The sequence below is a fragment of the Lagenorhynchus albirostris genome, chromosome 3 (assembly GCF_949774975.1).
Source record: "Lagenorhynchus albirostris chromosome 3, mLagAlb1.1, whole genome shotgun sequence".
In the NCBI taxonomy this organism is placed as follows: Eukaryota; Metazoa; Chordata; class Mammalia; order Artiodactyla; family Delphinidae; genus Lagenorhynchus; species Lagenorhynchus albirostris.
In genome coordinates this window covers 164,100,388-164,124,990 of record NC_083097.1, presented here as the reverse complement: position 1 = coordinate 164,124,990, position 24,603 = coordinate 164,100,388, and the positions used below count along the sequence as shown (strand labels likewise).

The 24,603-nt window shown below is 53.7% G+C and overlaps 2 protein-coding genes across 6 annotated transcripts; one reads left to right on the top strand and one right to left on the bottom strand.

The window, feature by feature from the left end:
* The first annotated feature begins 9,397 nt into the window (after positions 1–9,397).
* Positions 9,398–15,616, top strand: ATG4D (autophagy related 4D cysteine peptidase). 4 transcript variants are annotated; one of them, XM_060145183.1, is made up of 10 exons: positions 9,404–9,997; positions 10,554–10,637; positions 10,719–10,892; positions 11,187–11,463; positions 11,537–11,601; positions 13,027–13,157; positions 14,224–14,302; positions 14,379–14,455; positions 14,533–14,652; positions 15,076–15,616. In XM_060145183.1, the coding sequence occupies exons 1-10, from the start codon at positions 9,766–9,768 to the stop codon at positions 15,256–15,258; spliced, it is 1,422 nt and encodes a 473-aa protein (XP_060001166.1). In that variant the 5' UTR covers positions 9,404–9,765; the 3' UTR covers positions 15,259–15,616. The 4 variants fall into 4 exon arrangements, with proteins under 4 accessions (XP_060001168.1, XP_060001167.1, XP_060001169.1 ...); XM_060145185.1 differs by lacking the exon at positions 14,533–14,652 and having other exon boundaries at positions 9,398–9,997; XM_060145184.1 differs by lacking the exon at positions 10,554–10,637 and having other exon boundaries at positions 9,402–9,997.
* Positions 15,287–24,310, bottom strand: KRI1 (KRI1 homolog). Of its 2 annotated transcripts, none has more exons than XM_060145180.1 (19): positions 24,181–24,310; positions 23,994–24,067; positions 23,120–23,225; positions 22,305–22,413; positions 22,007–22,061; positions 21,871–21,920; positions 21,477–21,573; positions 21,309–21,386; positions 20,899–21,026; positions 20,109–20,235; positions 19,928–20,023; positions 19,654–19,824; positions 18,743–18,818; positions 18,560–18,648; positions 18,348–18,474; positions 18,132–18,262; positions 17,151–17,215; positions 16,956–17,054; positions 15,287–16,181 (listed from the first exon to the last, which is right to left on the bottom strand). In XM_060145180.1, exons 1-19 carry the CDS (start codon positions 24,272–24,274, stop codon positions 15,842–15,844), a joined length of 2,112 nt encoding a protein of 703 aa, XP_060001163.1. In that variant the 5' UTR covers positions 24,275–24,310; the 3' UTR covers positions 15,287–15,841. The 2 variants fall into 2 exon arrangements, with proteins under 2 accessions (XP_060001163.1, XP_060001165.1); XM_060145182.1 differs by having other exon boundaries at positions 21,871–21,917.
* Positions 24,311–24,603: the final 293 nt, after the last annotated feature.

Below are 24,603 nucleotides of genomic sequence, written 5' to 3'. Positions count from 1 at the left end.
AGGGTCAGGCTTTTTTTTTTTTTTTTCGGTACGCGGGCCTCTCACTGTTGTGGCCTCTCCCGTTGAGGAGCACAGGCTCCAGACACGCAGGCTCAGTAGTTGTGGCTCACGGGCCCAGCTGCTCCGCGGCCTGTGGGATGTTCCCGGACTGGGGCACGAACCCGTGTCCCCTGCATCGGCAGGCGGACTCTTAACCACTGCGCCACCAGGGAAGCCCCAGGGTCAGTCTTTTTCATTTTAGCTGTTCTGGTGGGTTTGTGGTGGTATCTGATTGTCGTGTTATTTTGCATTTTCCTGATGGTTTTCAATAAGAATATTTTCATGTGCTTATTTGGCATCCATTTGTCTTCTGTGAAGAGACTGTATAGATCTTTTGCCTGTGCTTTTATTGGGTTGCTTTCTGAGTTTTAAATGTATGATGACTATGAAGATGACCACTGGGAATAACAGTAGTTTGCCCACTGTATGACCTCTATTTCTGATACTTTATTTCCTCACCTGTAAAATGGGTTTAATAATCATATCTAGGGACTTCCCTAGTGGTGCAGTGGTTAAGAATACTCCTGCCAATGCAGGGGACACGGGTTCGATCCCTGGTCCGGGAAGATCCCACATGGATCTGGGATCCATGTGGTTTGGATGGAGTGGTTTGGGGGTAGCAGATGGAAGCTTTTATGTATAGAATGGATAAACAACAAGGTCCTGGGACTTCCCTGGTGGTCCAGTGGTTAAGAATCCGCCTTCCAGTGCAGGGGACACGGGTTCTATCCCTGGTCGGGGAACTAAGATCCCACATGCATTCTGCAACTAAGAGGCCTGCGTGCTGCAACTAAGAAGTCTGCATGCTGCCATGAAGAGCCCGCGTGGTGCAACTAAGACCTGGTGCAGCCAAAATAAATAATAAATAAATTGTTTAAAAATCATTATAGGGCTTCCCTAGTGGCACAGTGGTTAACAATCCGCCTGCCAATGCAGGGAACACGGGTTCGAGCCCTGGTCCAGGAAGATCCCACATGCCGTGGAGCAACTAAGCCCGTGCGCCACAGCTACTGAGCCTGCGCTCTAGAGCCCGTGAGCCACAGCTACTGAGCCTGCGCTCTAGAGCCCGTGCGCCACAGCTACTGAGCCTGTGCTCTAGAGCCCGTGAGCCACAACTACTGAAACCTGCGTGCCTAGAGCCTGTGCTGAACCATAAGAGAAGCCACTGCAATGAGAAGCCCGCGCACAACAACGAAGACCCAATGCAGCCAAAAATAAATAAATTAAATAAATAAATTTATTTTAAAAATCATTATAAAAAAATTTTAAAGGTTGTATATATATGTATAACTGAATCACTTTGCTGTAAACAGAAATTAACATGCCATTGTAAATCAACTCTACTTAAATTTAAAAAACAATAGCTGGGAGGAGGCTCTTAGGACAGCTAAGTTCCTTAATTATTCACTTAGTCATTTAACAAACAATTACTGTGTGTCTGTCATGTAACAACACAAGAGGCACCAGAGAGCCGGGACGGCTGGTTTTCTCTCCTTGTCATCGCTGGCCTGGTGCAGGACACTGAGAATGACCATGGACGTTCTTCTTTTTTTTAACTGAAGTAAAGTTCACTTAAAATATTCTATTAGGGACTTCCCTGGTGGAGCAGTAGTTAAGAATCCACCTGCCTATGCAGGGGACACAGGTTCGAGCCCTGGTCCAGGAAGATCCCACATGCCACAGAGCAACTAAGCCCGTGTGCCACATCTACTGAGCCTGCGCTCTAGAGCCCGCGAGCCACAACTATTGAGCCCACGTGCCATAACTACTGAAGCCCGTGCACCTAGAGCCCGTGCTCTGCAACAAGAGAAGCCACCACAACGAAAAGCCCGCATGCCACAACGAAGACCCAATGCAGCCAAAAATAAATAAATAAAATAAATAAATTTATTTAAAATAATAATAATAAAAGTATTCTATTAGTTTTGGCTGTACAATGTAGTGAATTGATATTTTTGTAGATATACTCCATTTTAAGTCATTATAAAGTATTGGCTATATTCCCCGTGTGGTACAATGTAGCCTGTAGCTTATTTATTTTATACATAGTAGTTTCTACCTTTTAATCTCCTCCCCCTACGTTGCCCCTTTCCTCCTTCCTCAGCCCACTGGTAACTTTTAGTTTGTTCTCTGTATCTGTGAGTTTGTTTCTGTTTTGTTATATTCACTTATTTGTATTATTTTTAGATTCCACATAAGTCAACATACAGTATTTGTCTGACTTATTTCTTCTTTAAAAAAATATTTATTGATTTATTTATTTGCTTGTGCCAGGTCTTAGTTGCGGCAGGCATGCTTCTTAGTTGTGGCGTGCGAACTCTTAGTTGCGGCATGCATGTGGGATCTAGGGAAGTCCCACAGTCGCCACCAGGGAAGTCCCTGTCTGACTTATTTCACTAAGCATAATGCCCCCGAGGCCCATCCATGGTGTTGCAAATAGCAGAATTTCATTCTTTGAGAATTCCCTGGCAGTCCAGTGATTAAGACTCTGCGCTTCCGCTGCAGGGGGCACAGGTTCGATCCCTGGTTGGGGAACTAAGATCCCGCAAGCCACGTGGTGCAGCCAAAAGCAAAAAAAGTAATTCATTCTTTACCGTGGATGCTCTTGAAGGAATAATGGAGTTACGACTGTTGTGGCTCTTCTCTTCGTGGGGCTTTTGCTCTCACAGGGGACACTGGGATTAACAAGCGATGACACCATTGTAAAGATGTAATAATTCACTTGTAATCAGGAGGAGCCTGAGAATAAAGAGAGCCTGGCCCAAGCTGGAGGTCAGGGCAGGCCTCTTAGAGCAGGTGATTGGCAAGCCAAGACCTGAAGAAGAGAAGGGATAAACAGGCTGCACTCATTTCCTAAGGCTGCTGCAATAAATTACCGCAGAGTGGGTGCCTTGAGACAGAAATGGATTCTCTCTCAGTGCTGGAAGTTAAAAGTCCAACATCAAGGTATCAGCAGAGCTATGCTCTCTCTGAAGGCTCTAGGGGAGAGGAGAGAATCATGCCTTGTCTCTTTCCTAGCTCCTGGTGGTTACTGGCCTTCTTTGTTGTTTTTCTTTTTTTTTTTTTTTTTTCCGGTACACGGGCCCCTCACTGTCGTGGCCTCTCCCGTTGCAGAGCACAGGCTCCGGACGCGCAGGCTCAGCGGCCATGGCTCACGGGCCTAGCCGCTCCGCGGCATGTGGGATCTTCCCGGACTGGGACACGAACCCGTGTGCCCTGCATCGGCAGGCGGACTCTCAACCGCTGCGCCACCAGGGAAGCCCTGGCCTTCTTGGTTTTGCACAAAGCTGCATCACCCCAATCTTGGCCTCCATGATCACATGACTTTCTTCCTCTGTGTCTGTCTGCATCTCTCTTCTCTAAAGACATCAGTCATATTGGATTCAGGACCCACCCTAATTCAGTATGATCTCATCTTAACTAATTACATCTGCAAAGTACCCTATTTCCAAATAAGGTCGCAACCTCAAGGACCTGGGGTTTGGATTTCAACATATCTTTTGTGGAGAAACAATACAGCCCACAAGGCAGGACAGCCCGTGACAGTCATTGTTATTTTGAATCTGAGGTGGTGGTCCCAGGCCAATCCAGACAAGCCTGGGGTGGCCCTGTGGGGGTGCCTGGCATCTGGTTTGTTTAAGGTAGTGGGACCTTGCAGGAGGAGGAGGGAAGAGAGGAGAAGGGGTTCAAAGAGCAGAGTGAGTACCTTTGGAGATACAGACTGGGCTCCAGCCCTACACCAGGCTCCAAGGAGTCCACCGCAATTCAGGCAGAGACTATCTGGGAACATGGAGCGAAGGACCCAGGGTTCCAGCTGCATCTGGGATGTCTCCTGTCTTCACCTGGGCAATGGTTACATTTCCTGCACTAATACAGTAGCCACTGGCCACATGTGGCTCTTGAAATGTGTCCAATTCAAATCGAGGCGTTCTATGGTTGTAAAAAAAACACATGAACTCTATCAGATTTTGAGAACAGTACCCCCCAAAAAGGTAAAATAGCTCATTAATAATTTTTTATACTTGTTACATGATCGTATTTTGTGTATAATGGGTTAAGTACAAAGTATTATTAAAATTAGCCACCTATTTCTTGTAATTTTTTTTATGGAGATAGAATTGACATATAACATTGTATTCATTTTAAGTATACAACAGAATGATTTGCTGTATGTATATGCTCTGAAATGTTCACCACAATCAGTTTATTTAACATCCATCACCACACATAGTTCGATTTATTTTTCTTGGGATGAGAATTTTTAAGCTCTGCTCTCTTAGCAACTTTCACATGCACAATACAGTATTATTAACTATAATCACCATGCTGTACATGACATTCCCATGACTTATTTGTCTTATAATTGGAAGTTTGTACCTTTGACTCTGTTCACTGATTTCATCCACCACTCACCGCCTCTGGCAGCCATCTATCTGTTCTCCGTATCTGCAAGTTTATTTTTTTTAAGATTCCACATATAAGTGAGATCCTGCAGTATCTGTCTTTCTCTGTCTGACTTATTTCCTTCTTTTTGTGGTTGAGTAACGTTTATATATATATATATATATATACACACACACACACACACACACACTTTTTTTTTTTTTTTTTGCCACGCCACTTGGCATGCAGGATCTTAGTTCCCCCACCAGGGATCGAACCCGTGCCCCCTGCGGTGGAGGCACAGAGTCCTAACCACTGGACCACCAGGGAATTCCCCTATATCACATTATCTTTATCCATTCATCCACTGGTAGACATTTAGGTTGCTTGCTTCCACATCCTGGCTATTGTAAGTAACCCTGTAATAAACATGGGAGTGCACATATCTTTTTGAGATAGTGATATCATTTCCTTCAGGTAAATACCCAGAAGTAGAATTGCTGGATATATGATAGTCCTATTTTTAATTCTTTGAGGAACCACCATACTGTTTTCCAGAGTGGCTGCACCAGTTTTACATTCCCACCAACAGTGTTGAAGGGTTCCCTTTTCTCCACACCCTCACCAACACTTGTTATCTCTTGTCATTTTGATAATAGTCGTTCTAACACCTGTTAGAACGACTATTATCATAGTCATTGTGGGTTTGATTTGCATTTCTCTGATGATTAGTGATGTCAAGCACCTTTTCATGTACCAGTTGGCCATCTGTATGACTTCTTTGGAAGAACATCTATTCAGATCCTCTGCCTGTTACCAGAAAACCCGCCTCTTTGCGGGTGTCAAGCCAAAAGACACAACCAAGCCAAAGATAAGATAAGATCGGGAGAAGGAAGGATTTATTACTTGCAGCAAGTAAGGAGAACCCCGGGGATCTCTCCCAAAGCAGTGTCTCCCCAGGCAGTAAAATTGGGGACGTTTTAAGCTAAGATTATATGCATATCCATGAAGGGGTTTGAGCAGAGGAGAATTCAGCATAGAATTTGGACAAAGGTTGACAGAGTCCAAGCTTAAGTTGATGAAATCAAGAGGGTCAGAAAAGGTCAACATCTTCATTCCTTAGGTACTAGTTGATCTGGTGACTGAGCACTTGAGGGGAGTTTGAATTTTGCAAAACAGCTCAAGAGAGTGCTTCAGGCTACTCTTTACCACTGAAACAGAACTGGAAATCTTTACAACGGATTTATTATCTTTGCTACTGTTACTTCTCTTGCCTGATAACAGTGGTTCATTCCTGCATTCTTTTGTTCCCTTAAGATCATTAATTACTGAGACTCATTCAAGGGCAAGCCCTGTGGCCGGCCTTAGATCACAAAATGGCTTAGGCAAAAAATGGCTTCTCTTATGTCAAAAAGGTATATCTGGTTCTTTTCTTCCAGGAACCTTTACCCTATCTGCTTACATGCCCACTTTTTTAAAAAAAATTTATTTATTTATTTGGCTGCATCAGGTCTTAGTTGCGGCACTCAGGGTCTTCGTTTTGGCAAGTGGGCTCTTCCTTACGCGCACAGGCTTCTCTCTACTTGTGGCACACAGGCTCTACAGCGCGGGCTCAGTAGTTGTGCACGGGCTTTGTTGCCCCACAGCGTGTGGGATCTTAGTTCCCCGACCAGGGATTGAACCCACGTCCCCTGCACTGGAAGACAGATTCTTAACCACTGGACCACCAGGAAAGTCCCCCATGCCCACTTTTTTTTTTTTTTTTTTTTTTTGCTGTATGTGGGCCTCTCACCGTTGTGGCCTCTCCCGTTGCGGAGCACAGGTTCCAGACGCGCAGGCTCAGCGGCAATGACTCACGGGCCTAGCCGCTCCGCGGCATGTGGTATCTTCCCGGACCGGGGCACGAACCCGTGTCCCCTGCATCGGCAGACGGACTCTCAACCGCTGCGCCACCAGGGAAGCCCCCCATGCCCACTTTTTAATTGAACTAGCTCTATTTTTTTTTACATGGCTACTAGAATATTGAAAAATGTACCTCATGTTATGTTTCTATTAAACAGTGCTGCTCTAGATTTTTTTGTTGTGGTGGAAGTGTTCGTGAAAATAATTTTATAAATAGGTTCTTCCAGCTGTTGTGTGGATTTGAGGGGTCAGAGATGGCATTCAGGAGGCCAGGAAGGATGCAACAGTGGTGGTGGGGGCCAGACCTCAGAGGGCAGTGGTGGGAATAAGAAAGACAATAGCAGTAACAATTCAAAGTGAAATGGTGGTTGCTGTGTTTTAAACATTTTGCATATTCCTTTAATTCTTCTCCCAAACCCTAGGAAGTAGGCACTATTACTATCCCATTTGGCAGATGAAGAAACTGAGGTATAGAGAAGCAAGGTCACCTGTCTAAGACACCTGGCTGCAGCATCTGCCCATAACTATTGTGCTCCTTTGGGGACATGAGGACAACTGGGGACAGATTAGTAAGTGGACTGACAGACCCACAGGAAGGAAGGCAATGAAGCCTGGGTGGGGAGAAGCCAAGGGCATGGGAGGAAAAGCCAGTGGGGGTGAAAAACCGAAACTGGGGAACCTGGGGGACATCCCAGGGGGTATACAGGTGGCAGCTGAATGCTGGGTGGGGACAGAGACCCAGGTGGGGAGCTGACGTTGTGGCTGTACTTGTATGGAAGGCGAGTGAAGGGAAGAAATTGAAGGTCACACTGTGAATCACTGCCCTCCTCCAGGAAGGAACTGTTGCAGGAAGGGGGACCCCTTCCAGTGCCTGAGAGTGGGCTCTTGTCTAACACGGAAATGAATTGTCCTAGGGACACACGTACTGACAAAGCAAAAGACTTTATCGGAAAGGGGCGCCCGGGTGGAGAGCAGCACGGTAAGGGAACCCAGGAGAACTGCTCTGCCACGTGGCTCGCAGTCTTAGGTTTTATGGTAATGGAGTTAGTTTCCGGGTTGTCTCTGGCCAGTCATCTTGCTTGGCCCATATATAGTCTGACTCAAGGTCCTTTCTGGTGGCGCGTGCCTGTCTCAGCCAAGACGGACCCTAGCGCGAAGGATCCTGGGAGGTCTGTAGGACAATATTATGGGCTGGCATCTCCTCCCTCCTTTTGGCCCCTCCCAAATTCTCCCAGTTAGTTTCCGCGGCAGCACCATATTCTTTATTGGGAGCTCCTGTTGTGAGACAACTCGTGCAAGTGGTTAGCGTCCTGCCTGACCAAGGCGGGGGGTTTCGGTCAACAGCTGTGACCATGGTTGGGGTGGGGTTCAGCCAGCAAATCAAACAGAAGGGGTCACCTGGGGCCACCCCAGTCCATCTGTCCCCTGTGAAGCTATCAGCTCTCCTTCCACTCCACAAGTTGTTTGACAACTACCATATGCCAGGCCCCACGTTGAGTGTTGTGGAGGCAGCAGTGACCAAGATGGACAGAGATGCCTGCTCTAGTGATGTGTGGTGGGGACAGAGGTGATAAACATAAAAATTATACATGTAAATATAAGATCAGTGCTGTGGTCTAACATTTGTGTCCCCCCCAAAAATTCACAGGTCAAAATCCAACCCCCTAGTGTGATGGTATTAGGAGGAGGGGCCTTTGGGAGGTGATTAGGTTTAGATGAGGATATGAGTGTGGAGCCCCCCTAATGGGATTAAAAAGAGGGAAGAGACACGAGATATCTCTCTCTCTGTATAATGCACCAAGGAAAGGCCATGTGAGGGCTTCGCTAGGAATAGGGCCCTCACCATGCACTAATGTTATAGCAGTCCAAGCTGACTCAGACAATCAGGTTATGATAACTGCTGTGGGAAAAAAAAAAAAAAGCAAGGAAGGGGGAAGGATCTCAAGGGTAGGGGTGAGGTGGAATTTTGAAGGTGGTCACACTGCAGGGGTGACATTTGAATAGTCCTGAAAGAGGTTGAGGGACAGCCATGCAGATATCTCAGGGAAGAGAGGTCTAGGCAGAGGCAACAGCAAGTGCAAAGGTGAGGTGGATTGGTACCTGTTGAATTTGAGGAAGCAGGCAGGTGTGTGGTTGAAGGGAAGTGAATGAGGGGAGAACCCAAGGTGAGAAAGTCAGGGAGGTGACTGTACTTTTGTGTCTTCTTCACATTGCACGCCCTCGTCTAAAGCCTTCATCCAACTTCCTTCTGCCTGCTGAGGACAGAGCCCGTGGGCTGGCCACTAGAGGGCACCCTCTCTGTGGTTCCCAGGGCACTCATCCTGCCTTTGAGGTCATGATTGGCTTTCTCTGAGCCCTAACTGTGCCTCAAATGCCTCTATAAGCGCTTTACCAGAATGAACTCAGCTCGTCCTCCTAACATTCCCCTGAGTTAGATGCACTGAAAAATTTTTACAGCTTTCTTGAGGTATAACTGACATACAACACACCACACACTTTTAATGTGTACAATCCGTTGAGCTTTCACATGCTGGAAACCATCACCACAATCAAGATACTAAACACATCCTCAGCCCTTTTTTATCCCTCGCTCCCACCTCTCCCCCCCACCCCCAGGCAACCACTGATCTGCTTTCTACGACTATAGCCGAGGTTGCATTTTCTAGAGTTTAAATAAATGGGACCAGCGAGTATATACTCTTCTTTTTTGTCTGGCTTCTTTCCCTCAGCAAAATTAGGAAGATTCGTTTATGTTGTTGCGTGTATTTGAGCCCGTCTGCTCCTGGGGAAACTAAAGCACGTAGGGGTATGGCTTGAAGGGGGAGTTTGGGGGAGTGGGTGTCACGCGCAGGTTGGGCCCCCGACCGAGGCGGGTCTTGGGTGCGCAGCCCGCAGAGCAGCGCTCTGATCCTCTGGCGGACGTGGTCAGGTGCAAACCGCGTAGGGGTCCCGCCTGGGGGGTCAGTCCCCCAGCGCAAGGAGGGGGCGGGGCCGAGAGGGGCGGGGCCGGAACCGGCGAGGGGCGGGGCCTGGCGCGGGGCTTCCCGGCTCTGGGGCCTCCGATAAGGACCTCCAGGGGCTCGGCCGCGCCTGGCTCTGCGATAAGGCGGGCGGTGGAGGGGGTCGCGGGGCGCCGCAGGGAGGCGCGGCGTCAGGAGGTCACAGCGCAGCCACAAGGGACTGGGGCTGGGGACCCAGGCTGGAGGCCGGGCTTGGGCGGGGCGTCCGGCTGTGTCACGCCCGCCTCCCTCCCGGGGCCAGGGCCGCTAAAATGGCGGCGGCGGCGGCGGTGACACCGTCCCGCACAGGGCCCGGGGGCCTGGTCGCCGTGCCGGGGGCCCACTAGCGCCTTCCTGGGCGCCCGCGTCCTGGCCGCGTCCTGGCCCCTGGGGCGCTCGAGCGCGGCCCCTGGGGCCCTCGGTCAGCCCTCCCGGCGCGCCCATGAACTCCGTGTCGCCGGCCGCAGCTCAGTACCGGAGCGGCAGCCAGGAGGACGCGCGCAGCCCCGAGGGCCGCAGGCCACGGCGCCCCCGAACCCCGGACCCCAACGGCCTGGGGCCCTCCGGAGCCAGCGGCCCCGCTCTTGCGTCGTCCGGGACCGGCCCGGGGGAGCCGGACGAAGTGGACAAGTTTAAAGCGAAGTTCCTGACAGCCTGGAACAACGTCAAGTACGGTGAGGAGGGGGCGGGCCCCGGGGTTGGGTTCTGAGGTGGGAGCGAGCTGAGGGTTCAGGCGGGCTGGGGACTTGGAGGTCGGTGGGAGTCAAGGAGAACCAGACCCTGCACCTGTCAAGTATTCCACCCTTTGTTCCCCTCCCGTGAGTCACCTGTGGGTAGGTCCCCCGCCCTGCCCTGCCCAGAGCGGGCCGCTGGCTGGCAGGTCCAAAGGGGAATGTGTTTACACGCCTCAGTCGATTCCCCGTGTGACCTTGGGCAAGGTTTTCTGTTTCCCTGTGCCTCCATTTTCCTCCTCTGTAAAATGGGTACAGTAATCAGACGTGCTTTGATTCATCCCGAATTAACGGCAGACATGCATGTGGCTGTTACTAGGGGCTCCGCCTCCATCCAGGAGAAGTGTAGCACGGATTCCCCAGAGCCTTCCCTGAGATAGGAACTAGGATATCCCCATCACACAGATGGGAGGATTTAAGCGCTGTTGCTGCCCTGTTAGGTTGCGTGTCTGCCAAGCAAGTGCTTCATCTTGCTGGACACTGCCCCATGTCTCCCCAGGTTGGGCAGTCAAAAGCCGGACCAGCTTTAGCAAGATCTCTAGCGTCCATCTCTGTGGCCGCCGCTACCGCTTCGAGGGCGAGGGTGAGCTGGTGGCCCCTGGCTAGGGTTGGAGGAGTCCCGCAGGGGTGTTTCTGGTGGCAACTGACAAGCCTGCTCTTGTAGGTGACATCCAACGTTTCCAGCGGGACTTTGTATCTCGCCTATGGTTTACATACCGCCGGGACTTCCCACCTCTCGCCGGGGGCTGCCTGACCTCCGACTGTGGCTGGGGATGCATGTTACGGAGTGGGCAGATGATGCTAGCTCAGGGGCTGCTGCTGCACTTCCTGCCCAGAGGTGAGCGGTGGAGGGGTAAGGGCACAGTAGGAGCGTAGCGCCCACCACAGGTCAGCAGTGTTAGAACTGTTTGTAAACAAAGAGTTTAAAGTCGTGTTAGAATTGTGTGTAAAGTAAGCTTGTGGGGGGGCGGGGAGTGAGAGTTGTTTAGAAAATAAGTTGAAGGAATGTGAAAATTGTAGTTAAACACGGCATCTCTGGAGCAGTAGAGTTGTGTGTAAATCATGGATAGTGGGAACTGTGCCCCACCCCCCTACACCATCGCCATTTGACTCTTAACTCCATCCCTACCAGATTGGACGTGGTCCCTGGGCGCGGGCCTGGGTCCCCCGGAGCCATCGAGGTTGGCCTCTCCCAACCGGTACCGTGGGCCTGCCCACTGGATGCCTCCGCGCTGGGCCCAGGCTGCCCCTGAGCCGGAGCAGGAGCGCCGGCACCGGCAGATTGTATCCTGGTTCGCTGACCATCCCCGGGCCCCCTTCGGCCTACACCGGCTGGTGGAGCTTGGGCAGAGCTCGGGCAAGAAGGCGGGTGACTGGTATGGGCCGTCCCTGGTGGCGCACATACTCAGGTGAGGGCCGCTGCAGGGGACACGGGAGCTACTGGGTACCCCCAGGAGCTCAGGCCTTTCCTCCCATCCCCAGGAAAGCTGTGGAGAGCTGCTCAGAGGTCACCCGCCTGGTGGTGTACGTTTCTCAGGACTGCACAGGTAAGGGGCTGGGAGCCAAGGTCACAGGGTTCTCACCCTGAGCCAGTCACTACCTCAGCTGCCTCTTAGGACCCACATTCCTCAGATGCTGAAACAAGTTCTGCGGCAGAGGGACCCTTGGAAAGGATTCGAGGCCCACACTGGGTCGGGGTGCTCAGGATTCCTTCCCTCCCTCTGGAACCAGGAGAGGAGACGTCAGGGGCTTCTCCCTGAGTGATAGAATAAAAGACATAAGGAATTCCTCTCGCAGGTCCAACTCGCTCTTACTGTGTAAACAGGTCCAACATGTACGAAAGTTGGGTCTCTGCCTCACAGGGTTGTCATGAGGATTAAGTGAGTCAGTGATAAAAGTAAAACCCTTAGGATAGTGCTTCTCACTTAGTAAGTATTCACTAAATCTTAGCTATTCTTGTTATTATTCCCTCGAAAACAGTTCAGGAGAGCCTTTTTCTTAGTCTGTTAGGGCTGCTGTAACAAAAATACCATAGACCAGGGACTTCCCTGGCGGTCCAGTGGTTAGGACTCAGCGCTTTCACTGCCGAGGCCCTGGTCGATCCCCGGTCAGGGACTAATATCCCACAAGCTGCGCGGCATGGCCAAAAAACCAAAACAGCACACAGAAAACCATAGACTGGGTGGCTTGTGAACAACAGGGATTTATTTTTCATAATTCTGGAGGCTGGGAAGTCCAAGAACAAGGCACTGGCAGTTTTCGTGTCTGTTGGGAGCCCACTTCCTGGTTCATTTTGCTGTGTCTTCAGGTAGCAAAAGGGGCAAGCGAGCTCTCTGGGGTCCCTTTTATAAGGGCAGTGATTTCACTCCTGACCTACTCCCCTCCCAAAGGCCCCACTTCCTAATTCCATCACCTTGTGGGGTAAGATTTCAACATAAGAATTTAGAGGGGGGCACAAGCATTCAGACCGTAGCAGCTGCCTCTGGAAAGGGTTGAATGCACTTTTCTGGGAGCCAGGAGGGGGCTCACATAGCCACAAGGGAGGAGGCGGGAGAGGAGAAACCAGCAGACGGGACTTCAGGAGGGACACACAGGAACTTTCAGCTGACTGGCGGATTGCTCAGCGCTCCCATTTCCATCTTAGAAACCCAGGCGCCGAGTCGGGGAGGACTAGAGGCACTCTGGGCTGCGGGGAAGGCTCTCTAACTCCTCCTAGCTTTACACTGTTTGTCTCAGTCTCAGGACGTCAGTTGCCCTCTCTGTAAAATGGGGATGTCCACACCTGCCTGGAGGCCCTGGGATTGTCTGAGGGAGCTTGGGGTGGGGGGACACGGGAAAGGTGTTTTTCTGCCGATGACAGGAGTGTCATCCCAAGAGGTTGCTCAGGCAGGGTTGGTCCCCTGAGGATGGAGGACCATACTCTGAGGCTTGAAGGGCCGGAGAGAATGTGACCTGCTGCCCTGTCCTTCCAGTGTACAAGGCGGATGTGGCACGCCTGGTGGCCAGGCCAGACCCCACAGCTGAGTGGAAATCCGTGGTCATCCTGGTGCCAGTGCGGCTGGGTGGTGAGACTCTCAACCCCGTGTACGTGCCCTGCATGAAGGTAGGTTCTACCAGATTCTACCATGCCTCCCCCCAGGAGCCCTACAGACTTTTTTAGCTTGGGTTAGGTGTTTATGCTTCCTTCATCTCTTCATCGGTTTATCCAGTAGTTACGGAGCGCCAGTTATGTGCCAAGAACTGTCCCAGCTGCTGGGGATTCAGAGGTGAACAGGCAACAACTGATGCCCTCTGGGAACAGACGTTCTAATGGGGGAATAACAGGCAGTGTATGTGGAACCAAATTGACAGCTGTGGTGTTACAACTCGGACTCTAAAGGAACCAAAATTAACACGATGAGGGGCAGATGCAGGTGGCTGCACAGCCTAGGAAAGCCCCTCTCTAGCCAGAAGCAAGAGAGGAGCCAGAGGAGGAGTGTTCCGGGCAAAAGGAACAGCAAGGCTGGAAAGACCCTGATGTGTTTATACCCGGAATAAAGGCCAAAGATCCCTCCACAGCCCACAGGGCCCTGTACCATCTGCCCACACTCTCCAACTCACTTCATTCTGCTCCAGCCACACAGGCCTCTTCACTGTTCTCAGAAGACACCTGCCTCAGAGCCTTTGCACTTGCTGTTCCCATCACTTGGAGCACTCTTTCCCAAGATGCACTCTTTTTTTTTTTTTTTAACATCTTTATTGGAGTATAATTGCTTTACAATGGTGTTAGTTTCTGGTCTATAACAAAGTGAATCAGCTATACGTATCCCAAGATGCACTCTTAACTCTCTTAACTCTTTGCTAAAACGTCATCTCTCAGTGAGGCCTTTTCCTGATTCCCCTGTTTAAAATTGCAAAGCCTTCTTCCCGCCTTTATTCTTTCTCCAGTGTTACCGCCTTGTGACACGTGATGTAACTTGCTCATCTTGTTCCTTGTTCTCCCGCACTAGAACATCAGCTGCATAAGGGCAGGGTGTTGTCTATCTTGGTCACTGCTACCCCCCAGGGCCCAGCACAGGCTTGGGTTTGCACACATTGGGCCTTTGCTATGCATTTGTTGACAGTGCTTACAATGCTCACTGACGGCACCTGCTGTGGGTCCTTACCTTCACCCACTTTCTTCCCTGCAGGAGCTCCTGCGTTCAGAGCTGTGCCTTGGCATCATGGGGGGCAAGCCACGCCACTCGCTGTACTTCATTGGCTATCAGGGTAGGCCCACCCCATCCTGCTTCATCCCATCCCACCTTACCCTCTTCCACCCCTGCTCACGCTTCCTCCCCTGCAGATGACTTCCTCCTCTACCTGGACCCTCACTACTGCCAGCCCACTGTGGATGTCAGCCAGGCTGACTTCCCCCTAGAGGTGAGCTGGGATCCCCAGGGTAGGGTTGGAGGCCTGTGGAGGGTTCCCCCCGAGCCTCCCTTGTTTGTCTGCCCCAGTCCTTCCATTGCACCTCACCCCGCAAGATGGCCTTTGCCAAGATGGACCCGAGCTGTACTGTGGGGTTCTATGCTGGAGACAGGAAGGAGTTTGAGACGCTCTGCTCAGAGCTGACCAGGGTGAGCAAGGCATGCTGGAGGGTGGGAGGCAAAGGGCAGGGCAAGGGTAGAAGAGGAACAGAGGCTTTGAGGCCAGCAGACCTGGCAAGGCCACGTCCAGGCTATGTTGTTAGGATTATTATCCTGACCACAAGCTGCAAAAGCCCAGCTCTAATTAGAGCAAAAAGAGGCATGAAATGAAAAATTTAAGTGGACAGCTGCTTCCAGGGGGTCAAGTGGTAGGACCCTGCCATGTGCTCATCACTGAGCCAATCACTATAGCCAGGGCACAGAAGGTGCTGATTGGCTGGCCTGCATCACTGCCCTGGAGGGATGGGAGTTGAGTTCAGGAAGCACCTGATAAATGTACCTGTTAAGATAATTACACCCACTAGGATAATTCACATGGCTTGGGGGCTGAGCTCTTCTCTCTCCGCCCACCAGGTCCTCAGCTCCTCCTCAGCCACAGAGCGATACCCCATGTTCACCCTGGTTGAGGGCCATGCTCAGGACCACAGCCTGGACGACCTCTGCTCCCAGCCCTCCCAACCCACACTGCGGCTCCCTCGCACAGGCCGGCTCCTCAAGGCAAAACGCCCAAGCTCTGACGACTTTGTGTTTTTATAAAGGGAGGGGATGAGGGAGAAGACACGACCCTATTTATTTTTTTATTTATGTCACTCTGGGTGTGGGAGCTTGAACTCCCCTCCCTGACAAGTGCAGCTGAGAGCAGTCCAGGAAGCCTCCGGGCCGCGGCCATTCAGCCAGGAACAGAGCCCGCACACCTGCCTCCCACCAGCTGGGCCCTCCTCACCCGGCAGGGAGGGAGGGCCCCCGGGCACCCACTCAGGGCCTGACTCAGTACTGTAGTTTGCACTGGACTGTCCATGCCCCTCACCGGTCCCGACGCCCCCATCCTGCCAAGGGCTGGTGGGAGGGAGGAGGGGCTGTGACCAATGGGGGCTAATAAAGCTGTTTGACTTGACCTTGGCTATGGCTGGGCCCAGCATTTGAGGGATGGGGCTCAGGGTATGTCTCGAGGTGAGGTTCCAAGTCATCCAGGGAAGCTTACTGAGTAGGCCTCAGCTTTCACATCTCTAAGATGGGAAGACTCCCTTGCCCACAGGTAGATGTGAGGGTCTATACAGTCGATAAGAGGGGGCTTGATTGAAGGGGAGGAGCCCCAAGGCCCCTGCAGGCTCCCTTGAGCTCAGGGGTGGCTCTTAGGCCCCTGCCGCTTCCTCCGTTGCCGGCCCAGCTGGCGGAAGTGCAGCCGTTTGGGGTTGAGGCCAAAGGCCTGCAGTCTCTGACGGCTGAACTCACATCCACCAAGTGTTACTGTGGGGCCCAGGAGACGTGCCTTCTTGCCCCTCCTCTGCCTCTGGGGGGCCGGTTTCTCAGCGGTTGTCGCAGGGGCTGCCTCTTCCTGTACTGGGGGGCTCTCAGGCTGGGGCCACTTCCCACAGGCCCCATCGGGTGCCAGCAGCTGCCCCTGTGGGCCAGCTTTGTCTCTCTGTGGCTTCCCTGTGGCTTCTGTGGGCATCTCTGTCCTGGAGGAGGAAGGCGTGGCTCAGCCCAGGCCAGTCACAGTTAGGCTTTCCATCCCCCATTTTTACAGATGTGAAAAGGAGAGGTTCAGAATTCGGGGGCCTGGACTTCCTTGGCGGTCCAGTGGTTAAGACTCCGTGCCTCCACTGCAGGGGGCACGGGTTCAGTCCCTCGTCGGGGAACTGAGATCCCACATGCCGCGTGGCGCGGCCAAAAATAAAAAAAAATAAAACAATTCAGGGGCCTGCCTGGGACTCAAACGTGGGTCTAATGCAATACCAAGCTGGGATTTTTCTACTGAACTCTGAGGCTGGATTGTGTCACTGATAATTTTGATTGTTGAGCCTGGGCCTGCACTAAGCTCTTCACACAAATTAACTCATTTTAGCTTTCCATCAACTCCGTGAGCTTTTATCACTCCTCATTTATAGATCAGGAAATAACAGGCATAATAACAAGAGCTAATACCTATCCAGAACTTACTGTTTTAAGCACTGTGCATGAATTAACTCACTTAATCCTCAAAAAAAAGAAAAACCCAACAAGAAGTGAGCCATCTTTATCCCCATTTTACAAATAAGGAAGCAGGCCCAGGGAGGGAAAGTGACTTGCCCAACATCACACAGCTACAGCCCAGCCAGGACTTGACACCCAGGTATCAGAGAAGGGAAACCCCATTCCCAAGGTCATGTGACAGATGGCTGACAGAGCATGACTCAAACCTGGGCCTGGCAGGCTCCCAAGCCCACCCACCCCCTACAACCAGCAATACTTACTCCTCTGGGCAGAGCGACTTGAAGATCTGCCTCTTTTTCCATACGTTCTGGGCCTTCTGGCTGTATGCCCTCCTGTCCTGCAGCTCCTCCTGCTCCGACCTGCAGGCCGCAGGGTGCTCTGGGAGTTGCCCATGCTTGCCTTCAGCCTGCCCACCCCTCCCCCCTGGGGCACCTGGCCCAGCCCCACCCCGTCACCTGTACATGCAGGTCTTCTTCAGGGAGCACCATCGGTTCAGCTCCTTGTCATCGGCAGTGAGGATCTGCAAGGGCAGGGAGAGTGGGGTCCTGCTCGTGAGCCCCAGGGGGCCCTGACTCTTAAGCCTTAGTCACCTCATGGGTCAAAGCAGGGTAATGCCAGTTCCACCCAGCAGAAATGTCATGATGGTGAGAAAGAACTGATTTCTGCAGAGGCTAATTGATTTTTTTGTTGTTGGGGGCATCAGATGGGTAAACTGAGGCTCAGAGAGGGGATCCTTGCCCCAAGTCACATGGCCAGGAAGTGGCTACTCGCAGATTACAGTTTGGGCCCTTGAGCCCTGACCCTATGCACTGTGGTCCCAGCAGCCTCAGACCAGGGCAGGGGTCTCCATGCCACTGACTGGGTTTGCTAATTACAGATGAGGCCCAGGTTCCTCACTTATGAGTTGGGCACCCCCTTAGAACCTACTGGAAGGTCATCAGGAAGATGAAGTGAATGCAGATGTTATAAGCTCAATAAACATCGTCTACTTTTACTGTCAAGCATCCGTAGCCATTGTGGCTAAGGCGCAAGTGACGTTCCAAGCATATTTTTTTCACATCCACATCCATGAGGTGGGGCTGCTATGAGGCCCATTTTACAGACGGGGAAACCCAGGCACAGAGGCTCTAGTCACATGTCCAAGGTTATACAGCTGGTGAGCGGCTGAGCCAGGATTTGAACCTGTGTCAAGTCTTAAGGGTCACCCTGCTGCCGATATACAGTAACAGAATTAAAACTAATATTTATTGGGGCCTGCTGTGGGCAAAGCACTGTTTGAGCCCCTGCCTCATAGCAACCTTTTGAGGCAGGTAATATTGTTAATACTGTCATCAGCACTATTATTCCTGTTGTTTTCGAGATGAAAAAACAGGCCACGTCACAGCACAGATGGCTCCAGGCTCCCCCTTGCCCAGCGGGTGCCCCCAGGGTCCCACCTCCTCGGTGCTGAGCCCGAAGTCGCAGGGCACCACCGTGCGGTACTTGAAGCGACAGGGCAGGTCATCGATGATGTCCTCGTAGTCCAGCTGGTAATACTCATCCAGGTACTCCTCGAATGTCTTGTCCCCTGAATGGGGACAGAGCCAGGCTGCCGGGGTGTGCCGGGCCCTGTGGAGCCCCTGCCGGCCCACGGCCGCCCACCCGGGCCTCACCGGGGTCAAACACAGGCTTCTCCTGCTCCACGGCTACGGCGAAGGGCGACTTTCGCTTCTTCTTGCCCAACGAAGGAGCCTTGCGCTGCTTCTTCTGAGGCTGGCTGGGGTCATAGTCGGCATCCATCTGCCGGGATGCGCAGGTCAGGCCTGCCCTTGCGGTCCTCGGGACCCTCTGAGGACCCCCAGATCCCCGCGCCCAGGGCACCTACATTGAAGTTGGGGTCCTCGCAGTGCGGCTCCTGCTGGCTCCAAGCTCCACCCTGCTCCGGCCCAGCCCACGTGTCCCAGTTCCAGTCGTCTGATTCCAGAGGACAGGCAGGCAGGGATGGGCTGGGGGGTCATGTCAGGCCAAGCAGCCCCCGCCCCCAGCCCACTGCCCCAAGTGACCTCACCTTCAAGCCCTTCCTCTTCCTCAAACTGTGGCTTCTCCTCCTCCATGGTTCCGTAGTACTTGTCCCCGAAGCACTTCTGCAGGGTCGGGGCCGGGAGGGTGAGCAGGGCCCACTCCCCCCAGATGGCAGCACTCCTGCACCTTAAATGGCCTTGCAGCACCCCCCTCAGCTCCTGATGTCGGGGGAACCCTGTGTGTCTGGGCTCCTCCACACCCACTTTTGGCTCATCTTGCCCCCTTGACCCCCCCTGCTCTCTTCCCCCTGTTCCACTGGCTGGCAAAGGCAGATATTGCTAACCGTGCCGTTTATAAGCACCTACTGCATGCTGGACGCTGGGCTGCATCTCACTGTGTTCTCACAAGCTCCCCAAGAGACAGAAACTACTGCCAAATATTGAGAAGCTGAAGCTCAGGACTGAGAAGCTTCTAGAAAGTGAAGGCTGAATGCTGACCACACAGCACCCACCCACTCCAGTTTTCACCTGGCCCACCTATGCATCCTTAGTCTCCTTCCTTGACCTCCCAGGCTTAGTCAGGGGCAGCTTTGCGGTGCCCGTGGTCCCCACTGCTCTCCCATCCAGCCCTCATCGCCTGTTCCAGTGGCCTGAAGCTGTGTTTCCCCAAATACAACAATAAACACTCACGGCTCAATAAATGAGTTTAAAGGAAATACCAGGACCCACAGTTCCTTGAGCATTTACCAAGTTAATTAACATTTAGTATTCCTCTCAGGCTATCTTTACAACAGCCCTGACGTAAATGCTGCAGTTAGACCCACTTTATAGACAGAGACACAGGGTCAGAGAGGTCAAGTCACTTTCTGAGGCCACACAGCCAGGAAGGGACTGCTGATTCCAGAGCCACACTCTGAGCACTCGGCTGCACAGCCGGGCTGGGGCTCTGGGGCCACACCTGCATGAGCTGGTCGTGCTGGGCGGGGTCAAAGTCGTCCTCGAGGTCCTGCTCCTCAAAGCCCAGTGTCTCGTTGCCTGTGACCTGCCGCAGCCTCTCCAGCTTGGCCAGAATCTCCTTCCTCTTCAGGTTCTTCAGCTGCTTGAGTTCCTCCTGCTTCCTCGCTTTCTCCTGCAGGCGGCAGTTCACGGGAGAGGGAGGGTATGGGCTCCCCCCTGCCCCCTGCAGGCTGGGTCCCGCCTCCTCACAGCGCACTGCCCCAACAGACACTCACCCTCCTCTTCCGCTCCCGCGTCTCTTCCCTCCTCTCCTTCCTGCGCTCGTCCTTTTGGCGCACGGAGGATGTGATGTTCCGAGGATAGGTCTTGACCTGTGGGCAGCAGAGATGATTCCAGGCTCTCCCGGCCTGGACCCTGCGGGCCAGGTCCTCCCCGGAGCTGGCACTGGCCACCTACCGAGGCAGAGTCTGGCTCCTCGAAGCGGAAGTTGTACTTGTGCTCAAAGTCCTCCTGTTTCTTCAGAAACAGCTCACCCTCGTCTGAGGAGTCGTCCACGGCCAGCTGGACCGGGGGTCCAGGGACCCTGAGGGATGAGATGGGATGGGACTGGGGGCGTCAGCCGAGCTCCTGCACTCCTGTGTACCAGCATATTAACTCATTTAATCCTCACAAGAACCCTCTGCTAGGGTGCCACCGTTACCCCCATTTACAGATGGGAAAACCGAGGCATGGAAATCCAGTGGCAGGGCCCCCTGGCTCCAGAGCCCACACTCTGCAGCTTTTCCTCAAGAAAGGCTAACTCTGGGGAATTCGCTGGTGGTCCAGTAGTTAAGACTCACACTTCCACTGCAGGGGCCACAGGTTCAGTCCCTGGTTGGGGAACTAAGATCCTGCATGCCACACAGCGCAGCCAAAAAGAAAAAGAAAAGGGCTTCCCTGGTGGCGCAGTGGTTGAGAGTCCGCCTGCCAATGCACGGGACACGGGTTCGTGCCCTGGTCCGGGAAGATCTCACATGCCGCGGAGCGGCTGGGCCCGTGAGCCATGGCCACTGAGCCTGCGCGTCCGGAGCCTGTGCTCCGCAACAGGAGAGGCCACAACAGTGAGAGGCCCGCGTACCGCCAAAAAAGGAAAAGAAAAGAAAAAGGCTAACTCTGCTACCATCTATGTGAAAAAGTGTAAACGCCTGGTGCCTTTTCCTTTCTGGCCAGTGCTGGCTCGAGGCCCCTGGGGGACATGGCTACTCACCCTTCTTCTCCTTCCTCCTCTTCCTCCTCATCTCCTTCCTCCTCGTAGCGTTTGTTGAGGATGTAATCCCGCAGGAAGCGCTCCCCCTCATCTAGCTCTGGGTTGTTCCAATATTCCTTGAGGTGAGTCTAGGGGTGAAGGGGGGGTAACAGGACCCGGATCAGGGACAGGGAAGGAGCACAGATACGGGCACCCAGTGGATTTGGTGACTGCAGCTTCACAGCCAGCCTAGGAAGTAGGTGGGCTAATCCTCATCTTATAGATGTAGACGCCGAGGCCCAGAGAGGGACACACCCCATCTTTAGAGAATGTGCTCCTGGCTACCGTCTCAAGGGCCGGTTTCCAGGGAAAGGTTGGATGGAAGCAGACCAGGTAGTTTAGTGGGTCAGTGACCATGAATGCGAACTCACCAGTTCTTTCAGGGTGTCGGGGTTCTGAATCTCCTTCTGGCCCTTCAGCCACTCGATGTAATCAGCATCCTCCTGGGCCTGGGGGGAAGGCCAGCGCTGAGGGTTTGTGGGAGCCCTGGGGCCCCCTCTCTGCCACCAGCCCCCAGCTAGCTGGGCCCCAGCACCCACCTTCTCCTCTCTGCTTTTAGCACGTTTCTGCAGCAACCCGGAGCTACCTTCGCCGGCACTGTCCTCGTCCTCACTGTCCTCCACAAACGCCCGGAAGCTGCCCATGCGAGAGAACAAGCCTCAGGATGGGTGAGCTGGCCCTGCCCGCTGCCCCAAGACAAGCCCCGTCTACTAATCCCTGACCTCGTCCTGACAAGCCCAGAGCTGTGCTGTGACATAGAGCCCATGATCAACCCCATGTCACAGATGCAGAAACTGAGGCCCGGAGCTAGCAAGCGATGCGCCCAAGGGCACACAGCCATTAAGTGACAGAGCTGGATTTGAACCCAGGCCCGCCCAACCTCAGAGCCTCAACTGCTTTCCATCTGGCCACTCAGCCAGCCCCAGGGCTCACCTTTCCTTCAGCTGTTTCTGTTCTTCCACATAACTTTTCAATGAGGTCTGCTGCAGAGAGAGTGACATGGGCCTCAGGCCCAGCCCTGAGGCTTCAAGAGCCCCCAAGCCCCCCACCCAGCCTCCACCCCACTCACCTGAAGTCTCTGATTGGAGGCTTCCCCATCTGAATTCTCCTCATCAATATATTTGCTGTGTGAAGAAGGAAGAAGGCTTCAGAATAGACTCCCCATGGCCTGTCTGTCCCCATGGGGTAGGGGGCTGTTCAGAGCAACAGCTGGTGGAGGGGGCAGTGGGGTGCAGGCAGGCTCCTGCTCTCCAGGGTTCCCTCAACTCTGGTGAGTCACTGGCTTCTTCCCACCCCTGCCTCTAAGTGCCTGATGTGTCCACCTGCCCTGGGAAGGTGGGAGCAGAGGGGTCAGGCTTTCTCCTTACCCTCGCTTCTCCAAGATAACCTTCCTCTCGTAGTCCTTCAGGTACATGGGCTGCACCTTCTTTTGTTTCTCTTCAGCTGCTGGCTCCTCCTTACTGTCTGAGGACGATGCTGCGGGGACACCAGAAGACACCTGCCATCACCCACATCCACAAACCCCTTCCTCCCCCAGGCAGAGAGTAAGACTATGCTGGGCCAGAGTCAGACCGAGGTTTCAAATCCCCGAGCCACTAGTTCCCAGCTATCAAAGAGGCATCACACTTGCTACTACCTGGAAGTACCTGGCAGTGATCATTCAGTGAATAATTCACACTCAGAACAGGGCCAAGCACACAGCTGTTATTAATGACAACCTAAGACACTCTGCTAAGCGGTGTTTTTGTTTTGTTTTTTTTGCCTTGCCGCGTGGCATGCCGGATCTTAGTTCCCCCCACCAGGGATTGAACCCGGGCCCCCTGCAGTAGAAGAATGGCGTCTTAACCACTGGACTGCCAGGGAAGTCCCTTTGCTAATCAGTTTTGATGTGTGTGGAGATCCATTAAACAGTCACAACCGGGCTTCCCTGGTGGCGCAGTAGTTGAGAGTCCGCCTGCCGATGCAGGGGACACGGGTTCGTGCCCCGGTCTGGGAAGATCCCACATGCCGCGGAGCGGCTGGGCCCGTGAGCCATGGCCGCTGAGCCTGCGCGTCCGGAGCCTGTGCTCCGCAACGGGAGGGGCCACAACAGTGAGAGGCCCGCGTACCGCCAAAAAAAAAACAGTCACAACCGCCTATAAAGCAATGAGGAATCTGGGCCTCAGTAGAAGTAGCCCCAGACCTGTTCTCTGATAGAAGGTGGCATCTTTCTGATAGATGCGCGGATCCTTCTTCTTCAGTAAGGAGAGGGTCCTGTAAAAGTCACGCTCCTGCTGAGTGTCAAATTCCTAGGGCAGGAAAAGGGGTGGGGACAGACTTCAGAAAGGGGCTGTGATGGGGGCAGTAAGCAACAGGGGCAGGTGGGCTGAGAGTGTGTGGGAATTAGTGTGCATAGAGGAGTATATGTTAGGAGGAAGGAAGCGGGGGAATCCGGCTGGGTAGAGGCAGGTGGGGGTGGAGGGCTGGATCTGAATTGGGGGGAGTGGTCAATTAGGTGGAGGAAGGAGAGGGGCCCTCTTGGGGGTGGTCCACACATAGGTACGGGATATGAGACAGAGGAAGGTAGCAGGCAAGGGGGTGGGTGGTACTTTCTGGTATCAGCAAGGGATGGACAACCTAGGGGCAAGTGGGCAGAGGGCACATCAGAACAGAGAGGAAGGGCTGGACTGCTCAGTGAGGCTGGGAAGATCAGGGCTGATATGGGGAAAAGCTGGGTGCCGCATGTGGCAGAGGGATGCCCCACTCTGGGGACAGAGACAGACACGGAGAAACGGTTAAACTGTTAGGGACGAAAATGTGGACAGAGGGTTCACACCTCACAGATCAAGATGGGCAGGTAGATCCGAGGTAGGGGAGAGGAAGTAGGGGAGATCTGCCCACTCCCTGGGGATGGGAAGGGCGCTGTCTGTCCCTCATGGAAATAGGGGGTGGGAGATGGACGCTCCCGTACGGCGCGATGGGGTTGGAGGTTAGCCGCCTCCTATAAGTCGGGGCCGGGATGCGGTGTGGGGCTTGGACACCTCCTGCAAGTCCGGGAAGGAGGCGGGGAAGCTCACCACGCGCTCGTCGCCGGAGTCAGACTCGGAGCTGGAGTCGCCGCAGCTGTCCCTATCCCCATAGCGATCTTTCACTGTGGGGCACAGATGGGATCCCCCCCAGCTCAGGCTGGGGGAGCAGATCAACCCCCACTTCCCGACCGCCCTGCACGCGCCGGCGCCCAGCGCGCATGCGCCCCGCACTCACGCCGCTGCAGCTCCTCGCGCTCCCGGTAGCGGCCGTACCGCGCGGCGAACGCCGCGTTCACCCGCAGGGGTGACGACCCGCGCGGCTCCGGCATGGCGGCTCTACGATCCACTGCGCACGCGTGTGAAGAGGCTCCACCCCCCAGGAGGCGGGGCTACTCACTAGCGAGCTTTAAATGGGGCGGAACCTCATGGGCCGCACCTAATCCGCCCCCGGTCCTTCCGGGATCCCTATCCCTGTGACCGCAGTCCCCGCCCATGGGCCACGCCTCTGCGGGGAAGGCTGCAGCCACCGCCCACCCGACTCCCCCACCCGCCGGGGCTCCCGGCACCCAGCTGACATCTGGGGGCCCTTTCTCCACTCGCGGTTTCCTGCCTCCCTTCCGTTCCGACAGCGCAAACCGCTGCCCCACCCAGCTCACTC

Excerpts from the sequence above, each read along its gene's own strand:
- KRI1 (XM_060145180.1), bottom strand. The coding sequence starts at position 24,274 with ATGCCGGAGCCGCGCGGGTCGTCACCCCTGCGGGTGAACGCGGCGTTC. Across the intron at positions 24,068-24,180 it reads GCGCGAGGAGCTGCAGCGGC|TGAAAGATCGCTATGGGGAT; the intron begins GTGAGTGCGGGG and ends TGTGCCCCACAG. Across the intron at positions 21,027-21,308 it reads CCGACACCCTGAAAGAACTG|ACTCACCTCAAGGAATATTG; the intron begins GTGAGTTCGCAT and ends CTTCACCCCTAG.
- ATG4D (XM_060145183.1), top strand. The coding sequence starts at position 9,766 with ATGAACTCCGTGTCGCCGGCCGCAGCTCAGTACCGGAGCGGCAGCCAG. Across the intron at positions 10,893-11,186 it reads GCTGCACTTCCTGCCCAGAG|ATTGGACGTGGTCCCTGGGC; the intron begins GTGAGCGGTGGA and ends CATCCCTACCAG. Across the intron at positions 13,158-14,223 it reads TGTACGTGCCCTGCATGAAG|GAGCTCCTGCGTTCAGAGCT; the intron begins GTAGGTTCTACC and ends TCTTCCCTGCAG.